Source organism: Macrobrachium nipponense, chromosome 8, assembly GCF_015104395.2.
Source record: "Macrobrachium nipponense isolate FS-2020 chromosome 8, ASM1510439v2, whole genome shotgun sequence".
Lineage (NCBI taxonomy): Eukaryota > Metazoa > Arthropoda > Malacostraca > Decapoda > Palaemonidae > Macrobrachium > Macrobrachium nipponense.
The window spans coordinates 98,233,726-98,246,408 of NC_087203.1; the positions used below are offsets into that span (position 1 = coordinate 98,233,726).

The 12,683-nt window shown below is 35.9% G+C and overlaps 1 protein-coding gene and 1 long non-coding RNA gene across 3 annotated transcripts in view; one reads left to right on the top strand and one right to left on the bottom strand.

Moving 5' to 3' along the window:
- Positions 1–12,683, bottom strand: part of LOC135222923 (uncharacterized) — a 105,279-nt gene that overhangs the window by 75,244 nt on the left and 17,352 nt on the right. The window lies entirely within an intron of this gene.
- On the top strand, positions 774–8,909 carry LOC135223312 (apolipoprotein D-like). 2 transcript variants are annotated; one of them, XM_064261777.1, is made up of 5 exons: positions 774–849; positions 4,442–4,571; positions 5,644–5,860; positions 6,119–6,288; positions 8,576–8,909. In XM_064261777.1, the coding sequence occupies exons 2-5, from the start codon at positions 4,452–4,454 to the stop codon at positions 8,705–8,707; spliced, it is 639 nt and encodes a 212-aa protein (XP_064117847.1). In that variant the 5' UTR covers positions 774–849; positions 4,442–4,451; the 3' UTR covers positions 8,708–8,909. The 2 variants fall into 2 exon arrangements, with proteins under 2 accessions (XP_064117847.1, XP_064117848.1); XM_064261778.1 differs by lacking the exon at positions 774–849 and adding an exon at positions 2,944–3,047.

The following is a 12,683-nucleotide window of genomic DNA, read 5'->3' on the forward strand; positions in this document are numbered from 1 at the left end:
GTTTCGTTTTTCCCAAAACTGGTCCTATTCTTCTATAAATGTCATTGCATATATAGGTATATGCATCATGAAATACTTTAAAATTTTATTTTAGTTATATTAAGAAGAAAAATTGGGTATGCGGTCTATGCCCTTCTACCCGATTAGATGTTATTCAAAGTACTGACTTTGGTTAACAGAATTTTACTTATAATGTAGAAAATTTGCACTGAAATTCAAGAATATTTCTTGTTTTACTGATTGATTAATTTATTATGTTAACAATAACATGCATATTACTTTATTTGTTATTATGCTATATACTCTGACATAACAAAAAAACAATAATTATTTATTACTTTGTAAGTACAGTTCAATGAAAACGATAGTCACGGAAAATATAGACTCGGTACAGGCCTACAGCGTTTGACAAGCTATAACAATAAATAGCGGAATTTCTAGGCAATAATGAAAACGAGTGATGTTCCGTACTTTTCCTTTTATATGACCGACGTATTGGTTTTTGCGTTTTTCATGTTCCCGCAGTCCACTTGAACGCGCACCTTTCACTCGATAATAGTGTAGCAATAACCAGATCGAGCTTAAGTACTGACCGTCTTGTAGTTTAAGGATGAAAATTCTGCCGTCACGTATCTCACTTGAATGACAAGATCGCAAATTTGTACTCTTTGATTTTCTTGTTAACTCACTACCATACGCTGCCACGCATATCCAAAGGCGTCATCGCCAGCTAAATGAGGCCGGAAGATCTCTTCAATTCGGCCACTGGGCTGTGATGAGCCATCTTATATAACCGTGCAGACAGGAGCTGAAGAACCATTCTTAATCGTCCCTAGGCTCATAACAAAGGTTAGTCGAAGCTTGCAGTTTCTTTTACAAATATTTTTTTGTGTTAGCTAAAGAAGACTGATAGGATCTGTAATGTACGTCAAATCTTTGCTTATCAAGCATCAAGAGTTGCACATAACAAAGATGCTAATATTCACTTCATATTCGTGGTGGCTTGCTTACTTACTTAGGGGAAAACAAGTGTGAAAGACTGGTTGCAGAGGAACAGCTTTTTAAGAGTTCAAAGGAATAATTTCAAGCAAACATAGACTCTTGTCGTACTAGCGATGTTCATACGAGTTACACAGAAAAATACGCATCTCTGACTAAATGCGATCCCAAAGGAACACCTGCTTGAGAATAGGCCTTAAGATGGACTCGTCGTGAAATTCAATTTTCAATGCCATCCTGCCATTCATATTGAGAGCTTAACTGATGATGGCGGATTCCAGAATCTTCCTTTTGTACGGGGCAGCTACTTTTGAAAAAACGGCTCGACCCCACTCCAATTTATGGTATGGTCAGTATCCCTAGTACGTACGAAAATCCCCGAGCTCTCTGAGGCGTGTTGCACTGATCCCCCAACGTAAATTTCATAACACTTACTGTACACCGAACACCGGCGTCCGCTCTCTCTCTCTCTTCTCTCTCTCTCTCTCTCTCTCTCTCTCTCTCTCTCATTTAAACACAGTGGCACCTCGACAGTCTAGGGTTGTCCTTCCCGGTAATTAACGAAATTCGATAAGTATCAGAGACTGGTATATGTATAGCCAACAAAATCCAGTACCCTGGAGCAAACTCTTTTACCATATGGGTGGCAGCAGTGTCATATAAAATAATGAATAGTTTATCTTAACTGATATTTTGACATTTTTTATTCCACTAATATATTTCACTTAATCAATTTCAGATATGTCTAAAATGAATTGCCTCTAAAATTAAATACAATACGTATTGGACAGTTTAACCTTAAAAAAAAAGTCGATTGCTATAGTTCTACTTTCATACCGGGTATGCTTACAAGAGATATAAAATATATAAAAATCATACAATGAAAACCATAAAGATCTTGGTGTATGTCTCTATTTGAGTGTGTTACAAAACACTACACGCTGCCTATTCGGACACCCACCCCCTTCCCCCTCCCTCTCTAGTGCCATATTTTTGTTCACATTCATTTAATACAGTACAGTACCTGTACCTAATACAGTAATGCAGTGTGATTTGTGTGTGTGTGCGTGTGTTCATACACTATGTATGCATTTACTTAACTTTCTTAGTCACTGGGTAAATTTTCTTCACAAAAAATGAGAGAGAGAGAGAGAGAAACCTAAAAAATCAATCTATAAGGAAAGCTTCATAGTACGTATGTAAAAAATTTATATATATATATATATATATATATATATAGAGAGAGAGAGAGAAGAGATGAGAGAGAGAGAGAGAGAGAGAGAGAGAGAGAGAGAACATTCACACATTAAGTGGTTGCACACACGCACACAGCTGCAGTTGATTAGTATGGGGAACTGCTCGGCAAAGCCACTGGATTTTCGTCTCCGTGGTTAAGCTTTCTTTTTTTTTTCTCTCTCTCTTTTTTTTTCTTTTTGCTTAGCTGTTCCTTGAAGAGTATTGTGAGTATTTTGGGACCAATAAACCCGTGAGTATATACTGACTCTCTGACTGTAGTTATCTAAGAGCTCAACAGATAGATATTCTTATTTCTTGACCATACATACATGTACTATATATATATATATATATATATATATATATATATATATATATATATATATATATATATATATATATACAGTATTATATATATTATATATATATATATATATATATATATATATATATATAAATCCCTTTGATATAAGGAAAATCATTATTCCTACATCGGGGATTGTGTGAGCGGAAGGAGATCAAAGGTGTCCGGGCTTACGCCAATCAGCTCTTAGACAAAGAAATGCACACGTTGATAACATCTTGTTGACTTAGTTTCTCCTGAGCTGATCCTGAAAAATGTCACAGAAGCTTCTCGCAACGGAAGTTGGTTATGGGCGTGCTCTGTGAGGGAAGTATGCACGTATGTTGGTTTGATGGGCGGAACGAGTGAAAGCTAGATTTTTATTTCTGAAACAATCATGATTATTCTTTTGTAACGCCCTGTAAACAGAGGAAGTCCCGGTCTCGGTCTCCTGCCAATTGTCAGTAAGGTGAGCGCGAAACAAACGCTATTTACAGAGCTCATTTGAACTATATATATTATTTATTCTTTTATATTTTATTTGTGAGTAATGTGTGAAAATCCCTGTGCATATTTCTAAAAATGTCCTTTTCTCTCTCTCTCTCTTTGTGTCTCTAGATGTATCAGTGAGAGATCACAAGTAAACAGGGAACATTGACATGTCAGACTTTTATGTTTGAGTTTTGGGACTTGTGTTTTGTGACTTTGCTTAATAATCTTAGAGGCATATAGTACCTTTAGTGGGGGACATGACTCACTTAATGATCTGATGTCTTATGATTATCTCATTCTTTACAATTGAATCATATTCATTATTTTTGTTGGTTTTGTTTAATAAACTTTAGTTTGGTAGACATGGGTTTCCTATACTTCCTACTTACGTTTTAGAGAGAGAGAGAGAGAGAGAGAGAGAGAGAGAGAGAGAGAGAGAGAGAGAGAGAGAGATGAGTGTGAGCGAAATGGTAGACTTGGAGACTTGGTATTAGTGTTTGTTTTTTCCTTTGAGAATCTGTGCCGAGGTTAGAACCTCGGTAACATATTATATTATACCATATATAAATATAGATATATATTATGCCATATATAAATACAGATATATATGTGTGTGTCTGTATTCATCACATGCCTTGTACATAAGTATGCAACATATGTATATATACTGTAATATATACATATGCGACATTTGCATATTTATATATTACAATTACCAACATATATTTTATTAACTTTCGTGCACTGATGAATGTTAATATGTAATTTTTCTTTCTTATTATTACTGATGTTGCTGAATATATAAAAATGCTGTTGTTGCCCTTGTTGTTTCTAGATATTATTATTATTATTATTATTTATTATTTAATATATCCAACATATATTATATTACCTCTCGTGCACTGATGAATGTTAATATGTAATTTTTCTTTCTTATTACTGATGTTGCTGAATATATAAAAATGCTGTTGTTGCCCTGGTTGTTCTAGATATTATTATTATTATTATTGATATTATTATTGTTAAAAAATATCCAGTTATATATTATATTTCTATGTAAAAATATAGAACAAAGACTTTCGCCTCATCAGCGTAACGTTAAAATGTAATAAAGAGGATAGTTTCCTCCCGAAGAGCATCTAAAAAGGTTGGCGGGGAGGAAACTATCCTCTTCATTACATTTTAACGTTACGCTGATGAGGAACACCGTTCAGGTGTTCGAAAGTCTTTGTTCTATATTTTTACATAGAAATATATTTTTAATATATAATTGTGGATATTTTTTAACAATTTGTTTTCACGAAACTGTGAATTTCTTAACCATATTATTATTATTATTAGTTAATGCCATTCTCCTGCTTATCTCTTTAGAGCTTTCAACATGAAACTCCTGCTGGCCGTTGTGGTGCTGGGAGCCGTCCTTCAGGGAGGTTCGGCCCACGTGTTTAAAATGGGATCCTGCAAGCCGTTTACTCCTATGCAGAACTTCAATCCCCAAAAGGTAAGTACTAGTCTCTGACGTTGAATATCTCAACACAAAAAATTATCAACCCAAGGATAACATCTCAAATAAATGCTATGGAATGGCATTTACAATTTAGGCCGAATGCCAAGCTCTGGAACCTATGAGGTCATTCAGCGCTGATAGGGAAAATGACAGTAGAAAAGTATGAAAGGTGTAATAGAAGGAAAACCTCGCAGTTGCACCATGAAACAATTGTTGGGAGAGGTTGATTAGCAAGATGATAGAAAGAGAATATAAATGGAAGTTCAGTAAAAGGAATGAAAGGGGTTGAAGCTAGGGGCCGATGGGACGCTGAAAATTACCTTAAGTAATGCCTACAGTGCACCAAATGAGGTGCACTGAGGGCTCTACTCCCCTACGGGCCAAATAATGCTATGGAGGAATATGGTCACATTCGACTATAGCTCCTCTCCTACTGGTAAGACAGTATTAGCATTTTCAAATATTGGGAGAAATATTGCCCCCCTTAGATTCATTTTAGCTTAGGTTCATATATTTTTACTGATGTCACATTGTTTGCAATCTTAGCTCATTTACCCACTTGTGTTCACTACAGTACTATTTGTACCAGGCATGAATGAGCTTGCAGACATACAGCATAAATAGTGTTCACTTGAGACTGTGGCCAGGTGACCATCTTCCATAAATCAGGCATTTTACAATCAAGAATAATATATTCGAATTACCATGTGTTCTTGATTTCACTGATGTATTCCCCGTAGTGGGGTAGTGCCGTCAGTGCACCTCACTTGGGGCACTGTAGGCATTGCATGAGGATTTTTCTACCGTCTCTTTGGCCTCTAGCTGTAACCCCTTTCATTCCTTTTGCTGTACCTCCGTTCACATTCTTTTTTCTATCTCACTTTCCACCCTCTCCTGACAATTGTTTCATAGTGTGACTGTTTAAGGTTTTCCTCCGGTTACACATTTCAAAGCTTTGTACTCTCTGCTTCCCTTTCACCGCTGAATGACCTCATAGGTTCCAGAGCTTGGTCTCTGGCCTGAATTCCATATTCGAATTCCAATAGCCCACGCTGTTTCCCAACAGTTCAATGGAACGTGGTACGTCATCAAAAAGTTGGCAACGTCCAGCCCCTGCATGAGGATGACCATCATCACTTCGCCCTCAGACGCGATCACTGTCGAAGAGACGAGGACGCCCTCCGTCTCCCAGATGCTTCCAGTGGACACGTCAGTCAAGATCATTGGCGAACTCACCGTGGACCCCAGCAACAAGGCCAGCATGAAGCTCAAGTGGAAAGGAAGTGAGTTCTTGGAGATTTATCAAATACTGACGAAACTAGTTTGAAAGATTTGCTCAACTGCCTATTCTATTTTAGCTTGCTCGTTTGACTGTATATCTCAATTTTTCAGCTTTTACTAATATCTGTAGGTATATATTTATTCTTTATTCGTTATCTGAATAAACTGAAGCCAAACAAGATAGAATAATGATGACATTTGACTCTTTATCACTCCTGCATTTTCACTAGGGTATCGTTTTATTTTTACAATGTTTTCAGATTTTATGAATAGCCTCTACAACACAAACTTAGCAATCCTGGACACAGACTACACATCTTACGCCCTTGACATTGAGTGTCAGTCTCTCAAAGGATTCAGCTTCATCCGCCGTGATTCAGCAACGATTTACAGCCGCAATACCACACTTTCTCAAGCTGTCATTGATAAGGTAAGTCATCTGATCTAATGGTTTGTTTGTATGGTGTTTTTAAGCTTCATGGAACCAGTGGTTATTCAGCAAAGGGACAACGGCTTTACGTGACTTCCGAACCACGTCGAGAGTGAACTTCTATCACAAGAAATACACATCTCTAACCCCCTCAGTGGAATACCCGAGAGTCGAACTCGCGGCCACCGAGGTGGCAGGCCAAGACCATACCAACCACCCCACTGAGGCGCTCTGATCTAATAGTGAAATATATGAGCTAATCATAGCTGCTTAATAAAGCTTTTAAGAAATCTCAGTGATGATGAACTCCAAAGTTTTCATGCCTGAGGATGCTTGAAGATCATTGTGCGTTAATTTTAGGGTTATCTCTTGATTAATTAACAGAACTGAAGGAAATATAACCTGGAAATTAGATGGAAAATGGGAAGGGTCTAGCCTCCAAAGAACTAAGAGGAACCAGCCTCTTAAGAAAAAAAAAATCCTATACTATTATTGAGGGAATTCCCAAGTCAGAAGGCAAGAGGGAAAAATGTCCCTGAACGAGATTAATGTAAAAGAAATATACAACGACTGAACCTTAGAATGCTCTTGGCAAAGAAGATTACTGCTTCCTGGTGAGATTTATGATTTACGGTCATTAAAAATGGCGTCGCAACGTCTAGTCTAGGTTACTGACGCCGAAAGATGTTGAATAGAAACCTAAAAAATTAATCTAAGGAAAGCTTCATAGTACGTATGTAAAAATTTATATATATATATATATATGTATATATATATATATATATATATATATATATATATATATATATATATATATATATATATAGATAGATAGATAGATAGATAGATAGATAGATAGATAGATAGATAGAATAAAATGTCCATCCCTGTTACATCCCGAAGAGAGGAACCTATCCTGTCTCAGATCCCCAGACATGGACATTCGCCCAGCAAATGTCTCGCAGTCAAGGAGACAATACAGCCGTCGAAGAACGGATGATTATCATCTGATGCTGAGAATTCCATTAAGTTTTTTGGAGTTGATAAATGGAGACAGTACCAGTGAATATAAAAGAAGATAACGCACTGCTGTCAGTCAAAATTGGGGCTCACGATGGGCTCTCAAAGACGGACATAAAATGGTCATATGGAGACCTAGAATGGAGTTCGTAGAGGTTTACCTTTCAGGAGAAATTTGGCGAACAGAGCCTTGTGCCCAATACTGCCAAAAGCCTCACACATGAGGGAAAACTACAGAGATTCTCCGAAGTAGGAGTATTCTACAAGTAGAAATCTCAGCATATAAAATATTCTGGTGACCCAAAGGCTGAGAGCTAGATTCAGAATTAATAAAATAACGAGTAAACAAAGCGCCGAAGTCTTCGGCGCAATAGGGTTTTCTGTACAAGGTAAAATGCTGTCTAAGACCACCAACTATGACCGGCAGCTCTCTCCAGTTGCTCACCTGATGCTGTAGAATAAGGGTGCGTCCCAAGACTCCGGAAAGCGATGCTAGATGTACGATCCATGGCTAAATTTAACCTTAAATAAAATAAAAACTGCTCAGGCTAGAGGGCTGCAATTTGGTAAGTTTGATGATTGGAGAGTGGATGATCAAAATACCAATTTGAAGCCCTGTAGCCTCAGTAGTCTTTTAGATCTGAGGTCGGACAGAATAAAGGGCAGACGGACGGACAGACAAAGCCAGCACAATAGATTTCTTTTACAGAAAACTAAAAAGTGTGCCTCATCCTAGTGCATATCATATTCATATGTCTATTATGCGTCCTGTTCAGACATAAACTGAAACTATTCTTAACAGATAAATTAATTATAGTATTTATCTCTATTATTATTGTCTGTTTACAAGATCTGCCATATCCAAGTTAATGAGCTCGGTTAATCCTATATATATTAGCAAATTTCACGCACGAACTGCACTTTTGTATATGCCCAGCGTCCTTACTCCTAAGATATTACTAACATCACCAATTTTTTTTCACTGCTTTATTTCTAAGTTTTACTTTTTTATTCTTAGCCCATTCCCGTTTTGAAACGACAGACACAGCTAACAGCGTTAATGGGATTCCTATACTATTCATAGTATGCACCTGCTTCTTAAGTTGGAGCGGTACTCTTTGTCTGGAAACTATTGCCTTTTCAGGAGCATCTAGACAACTGGACTAATTTTAAGCGCTTTACCTGTATTTCCTCTTATTACCAAAATTCTGGCCAATATAAAAAAACTGAATAGACTAAGACATTAGTTTTATTTCATTATTTTCAGTTGGAGGCGATGCTTGTCCCGTATGATATTGATGTGAAACGAATGAGCCCTATTGAACAGAGCAACTGCAAGCAACCTGGAGATAATGACTACAATTTCGTACTGAGTGATAAGGGTATTACTCAGGAATAATTGCACTGGATTAAAGTACACTTAGCAGCCTTAAAAATTGACAAGTGATTAGTATCCTACCTGATGCCCTTTGATTTGTGAAATCTGAAATAGATTCAGTGCTGCGCTCACGATAATTTCAGTGGTTCTAAGAGGAATTCAAACTACTACTTTGTATAAGGACTACATTATGTATGATATCAAAATAAATTGAGGATATGGCCAGGGTCTTAGTTTTTTCACCCTATTATTTCTTGCAGTGCTTGTGACAGGAAATTTTATAGGCGGAGAATGACAATTTGAATAGATTTATGTAAAAAAAATACATTAAATTGTAATGGATGAGAAGACATAATTCTCAGTGAATAAAATTAAGGAAAAATTTATCGGATAAAGGAACACAAAAGCAAAATCAGAGATGAGAGATTGGAAGCAGAACTTTCAGTGGTACTAACGATGAGAAAATGAAAATGAAATACCCTAGCGTCTGTATATTGGCCTTCCTTCGTCTTGGATTTACAGTTATTTTGCTTGATGGTAGTACACAACACCAAACCCTTCTCTCAATTTTCTCTTCCTCTTAGTTTTCTCTCAGGAGGTGTATTATGGAAGCTTAATACATTGACCTAGAATGCCTGGTCGTTTAATAAGAGGTTGCCATACCCTTAACTTTTCTTTACGATCATCTTTGAACTTCATTTTCAAAATCATCACTACTGTCCTTTTCCCTCAGTCAACGTAGCTATCCTGAGGGTACCTTGGCTTGTATCGCGTCATTGGTCTGCCATGTTGACTATTTTTTCTGAAATTTTATTATCTTTTACATGATTCTGATTGTTATTTTTACAGACATACTCATATTTATTTCTATCATTACTGTAAAGTCATTGATTTTTACTGTTATACTGGCTGCAGAGGTGAAAAAAATCCTGAACCTGGTTCTAGACCTCTGAGTGTCATGTAAAGTGCCGTAACATTCGTGGGCTACCTATAGTTAATTCCTGAGAAGATGATACAGCATATTGTACAGGAACATGGGTTTGTAGAGTGTGGCACTTGCACGAGCTCCTTATTCCAGGCTTCAAGAAACCTTTGCTACTCAAGTACTGTACTATTCCCAGGACTAGGGCGATGGCAATGAATATTAGACATGAGTACCCACCTTCTTATAAAACCTCTTGAGAGTGTGTGTTGGTGCTTGCGAGGTTCAAGTTGCAAGGGTTTGTTGCAGGAATAACCCATTTTATTGGTGTTTCATCTACTGCAATCCAGATTTAGATGATATTTTTACTGCTTTATCAACATAGCTGACATACAGTTAGATGATAGGTACCTTATATGTTTGTTGACGATTTCAATGTTCAACACTCCTTACGAAAAGTGTTCCTTCTATTGACTGCCATGAACTAAAAGCTTTTGACTTTCCTGCTGCGCCAGACTGTGAGCAAATTATAAATGAGGCCATACACAAATCTGATAATTCACTGATTACTAAGGTGTTATAACCAATACTAATGGTCTTTTAATTGGGAATTCTGATTTGCTTTATCTCGTTTAATGATTACAACTGAGTAAGCTGTCCCTGATGCGTCCTGCTCTTGTAAGATATATATTAAATCACAAGCAAAAAAAAAACAAAAAAACTGGAATTTGGAGTGATCTTTCATTCCTGAACTGGTAACATTTGTATAAGAAACTTGAGCCTGTTGCTCCGCTGCTTGATGGTTGTGTTAACATAATAAAAAAGAGAATTCCTTCTTCTTGGTGAATTATCATGATAAAAATAAAGCCTGGTTTAGTAGCGCTTGTAGACTGCTAACTCGAAGAAACAGGAAACTTATAATCTTGAAAAAGCAATACTGTTGATTGGACGTGGATTAATAATTCTTTTCATACTTAGAAGTATAACATAAAAGTTGAAGGATTTTGCCGGAATATTGCCATTTTTTGGACATGAGAACATTGTAATGATGTATTTCTTTTTTTTAAAAGGTTAGGCTTATAAAATAAAAGACTGTAAGAGTATGAGAAAACGAGATTAGGTCGTGAATTTCGGCGCAGTAAATACTCTTTCCCATACCGATCACACTCCTGACAACTTCAAAGCCGAATTCATCGAGACCTTTTGATATTTCCCTTTCAATCAGGGTTGCCGCGAAGTCCGCACATCATCGAGAAACTAGCTCCGCACCGGGAGTTGTAGTGTTAATTGCCAAGCAATGTTATTTTACTACACTAACTAGACTAAATAGTCACCCTGCTTATATTATATTAACCGTATCTTTACCAGTATATGAGTTGGGTTAACTAAGTAGACCTTTTTAGAGTTAGAGTTTCCCCTTTCCGAAATTCAGTTGCTTCATATCTTCTGAAACATTACGTAACTTTAATGATGGTCAAATTTAGAATCCACGGTCCAGATATAACAGGTCAGCCAGACAGCTCCCCAATTTTAAGCCTCTTCTGCGCACCTACGTCGTCTGAGGGAGCGTGGTAGTGAGAACCATTAAGACCGTAGGTCTAACACATCGTCAAGAGACCTTTATATGTTTATTCTTTTTTTTTAGAAGAGAATGTTTTTGAAAATATGATCTTTCAAGTGTCATAAGAATGTAAATAAAACAACATTTGCCTTTTGAAAATATTTGATCAAGTTACCGAAATTCATTTTGTTGCTTCATATCTTCTGAAACATTACGTAACTTTAATGATAGTCAAATTTAGAATCGAACGAGACACGCGGACAGTGTTCAGCCTTGAAGCTGATTTATTACATTCGATATAGATATATATATCTATATCGAATGTAATAAATCAGCTTCAAGGCTGAACACTGTCCGCGTGTCTCGTTCGATTCTAAATTTGACTATCATTAAAGTTACGTAATGTGTATATATATATATATATATATATATATATATATATATATATATATATATATATATATATATATATATATATTACGGGACTATTCTTAATTACCATATCTTTAATGGTATTGTTATAAGAGAACACTACATTAACATTAAACGATTTAAATATTGATTTTATGGTTTCAAATCCACGAAAATAAGGTAAGCTAAGTACATTTTTAGGCATTTCTTTTTCATTATTAGCAACATTATAAAACTTTTTGTGAGCTTTTTGATAACATAAATCAATTAAATGAGGTGGGTAGCAGAGATCGTTTCCTATCTTTTTTATGTATTCTATTTCTTGGTCCAGATATTGTGGACTCGTGATACGTAAAGCGCATAGGAACATAGAAGAAAAAATTTAAATTTTAATATTAAGATGGTGGCCAGAATAAAAATGTACATATGTTAAATTATTTGTGGGTTTTCTATAAATACTGAATTTGCATTGGAAAGATTCTCTATGTATTAATACATCTAGGAAAGGGATGACATTGTTATTTTCAATTTCAACAGTGAATTTTATGGGTGGCACTAAATTATTCAATTTAGACAGTAAATCATTTACATCAATACCACCAGGTAAGACTACTAAGATATCATCGACATATCGGTACCATTTTAAGGGGATAAGTGTGATACTCGGGAGGTGTTGTCTCTCAAAAAATTCCATATATAAGTTTGAAAGGAGAGGTGATAAAGGGTTACCCATGGCCATACCAAATATTTGTTGGTAATATTCTGCATTAAAAATAAATCTGCAATCACAAATACATAACTTAATTAAGGAATTATGTGACTAACGGACATAGGCAATTCATGCAGTACAAGTTCATTACTTAACTATTCTAGCACAGAGTCAATAGGGACTTTTGTAAACAAAGAACATACATCAAAACTGACAAAAATATCGCTAGGGTTTAGTACAATGTTATTTAATTTTTCACAAGATCAAGAGAATTCCGGATTGTGAATTAGATACAGTTCCTAGTATATATATATACATATATATTTATATATATAATATATATATATACAAAGGCAAATTGAAGATAGCTGGACCTAAAGAATGAATGCATTGT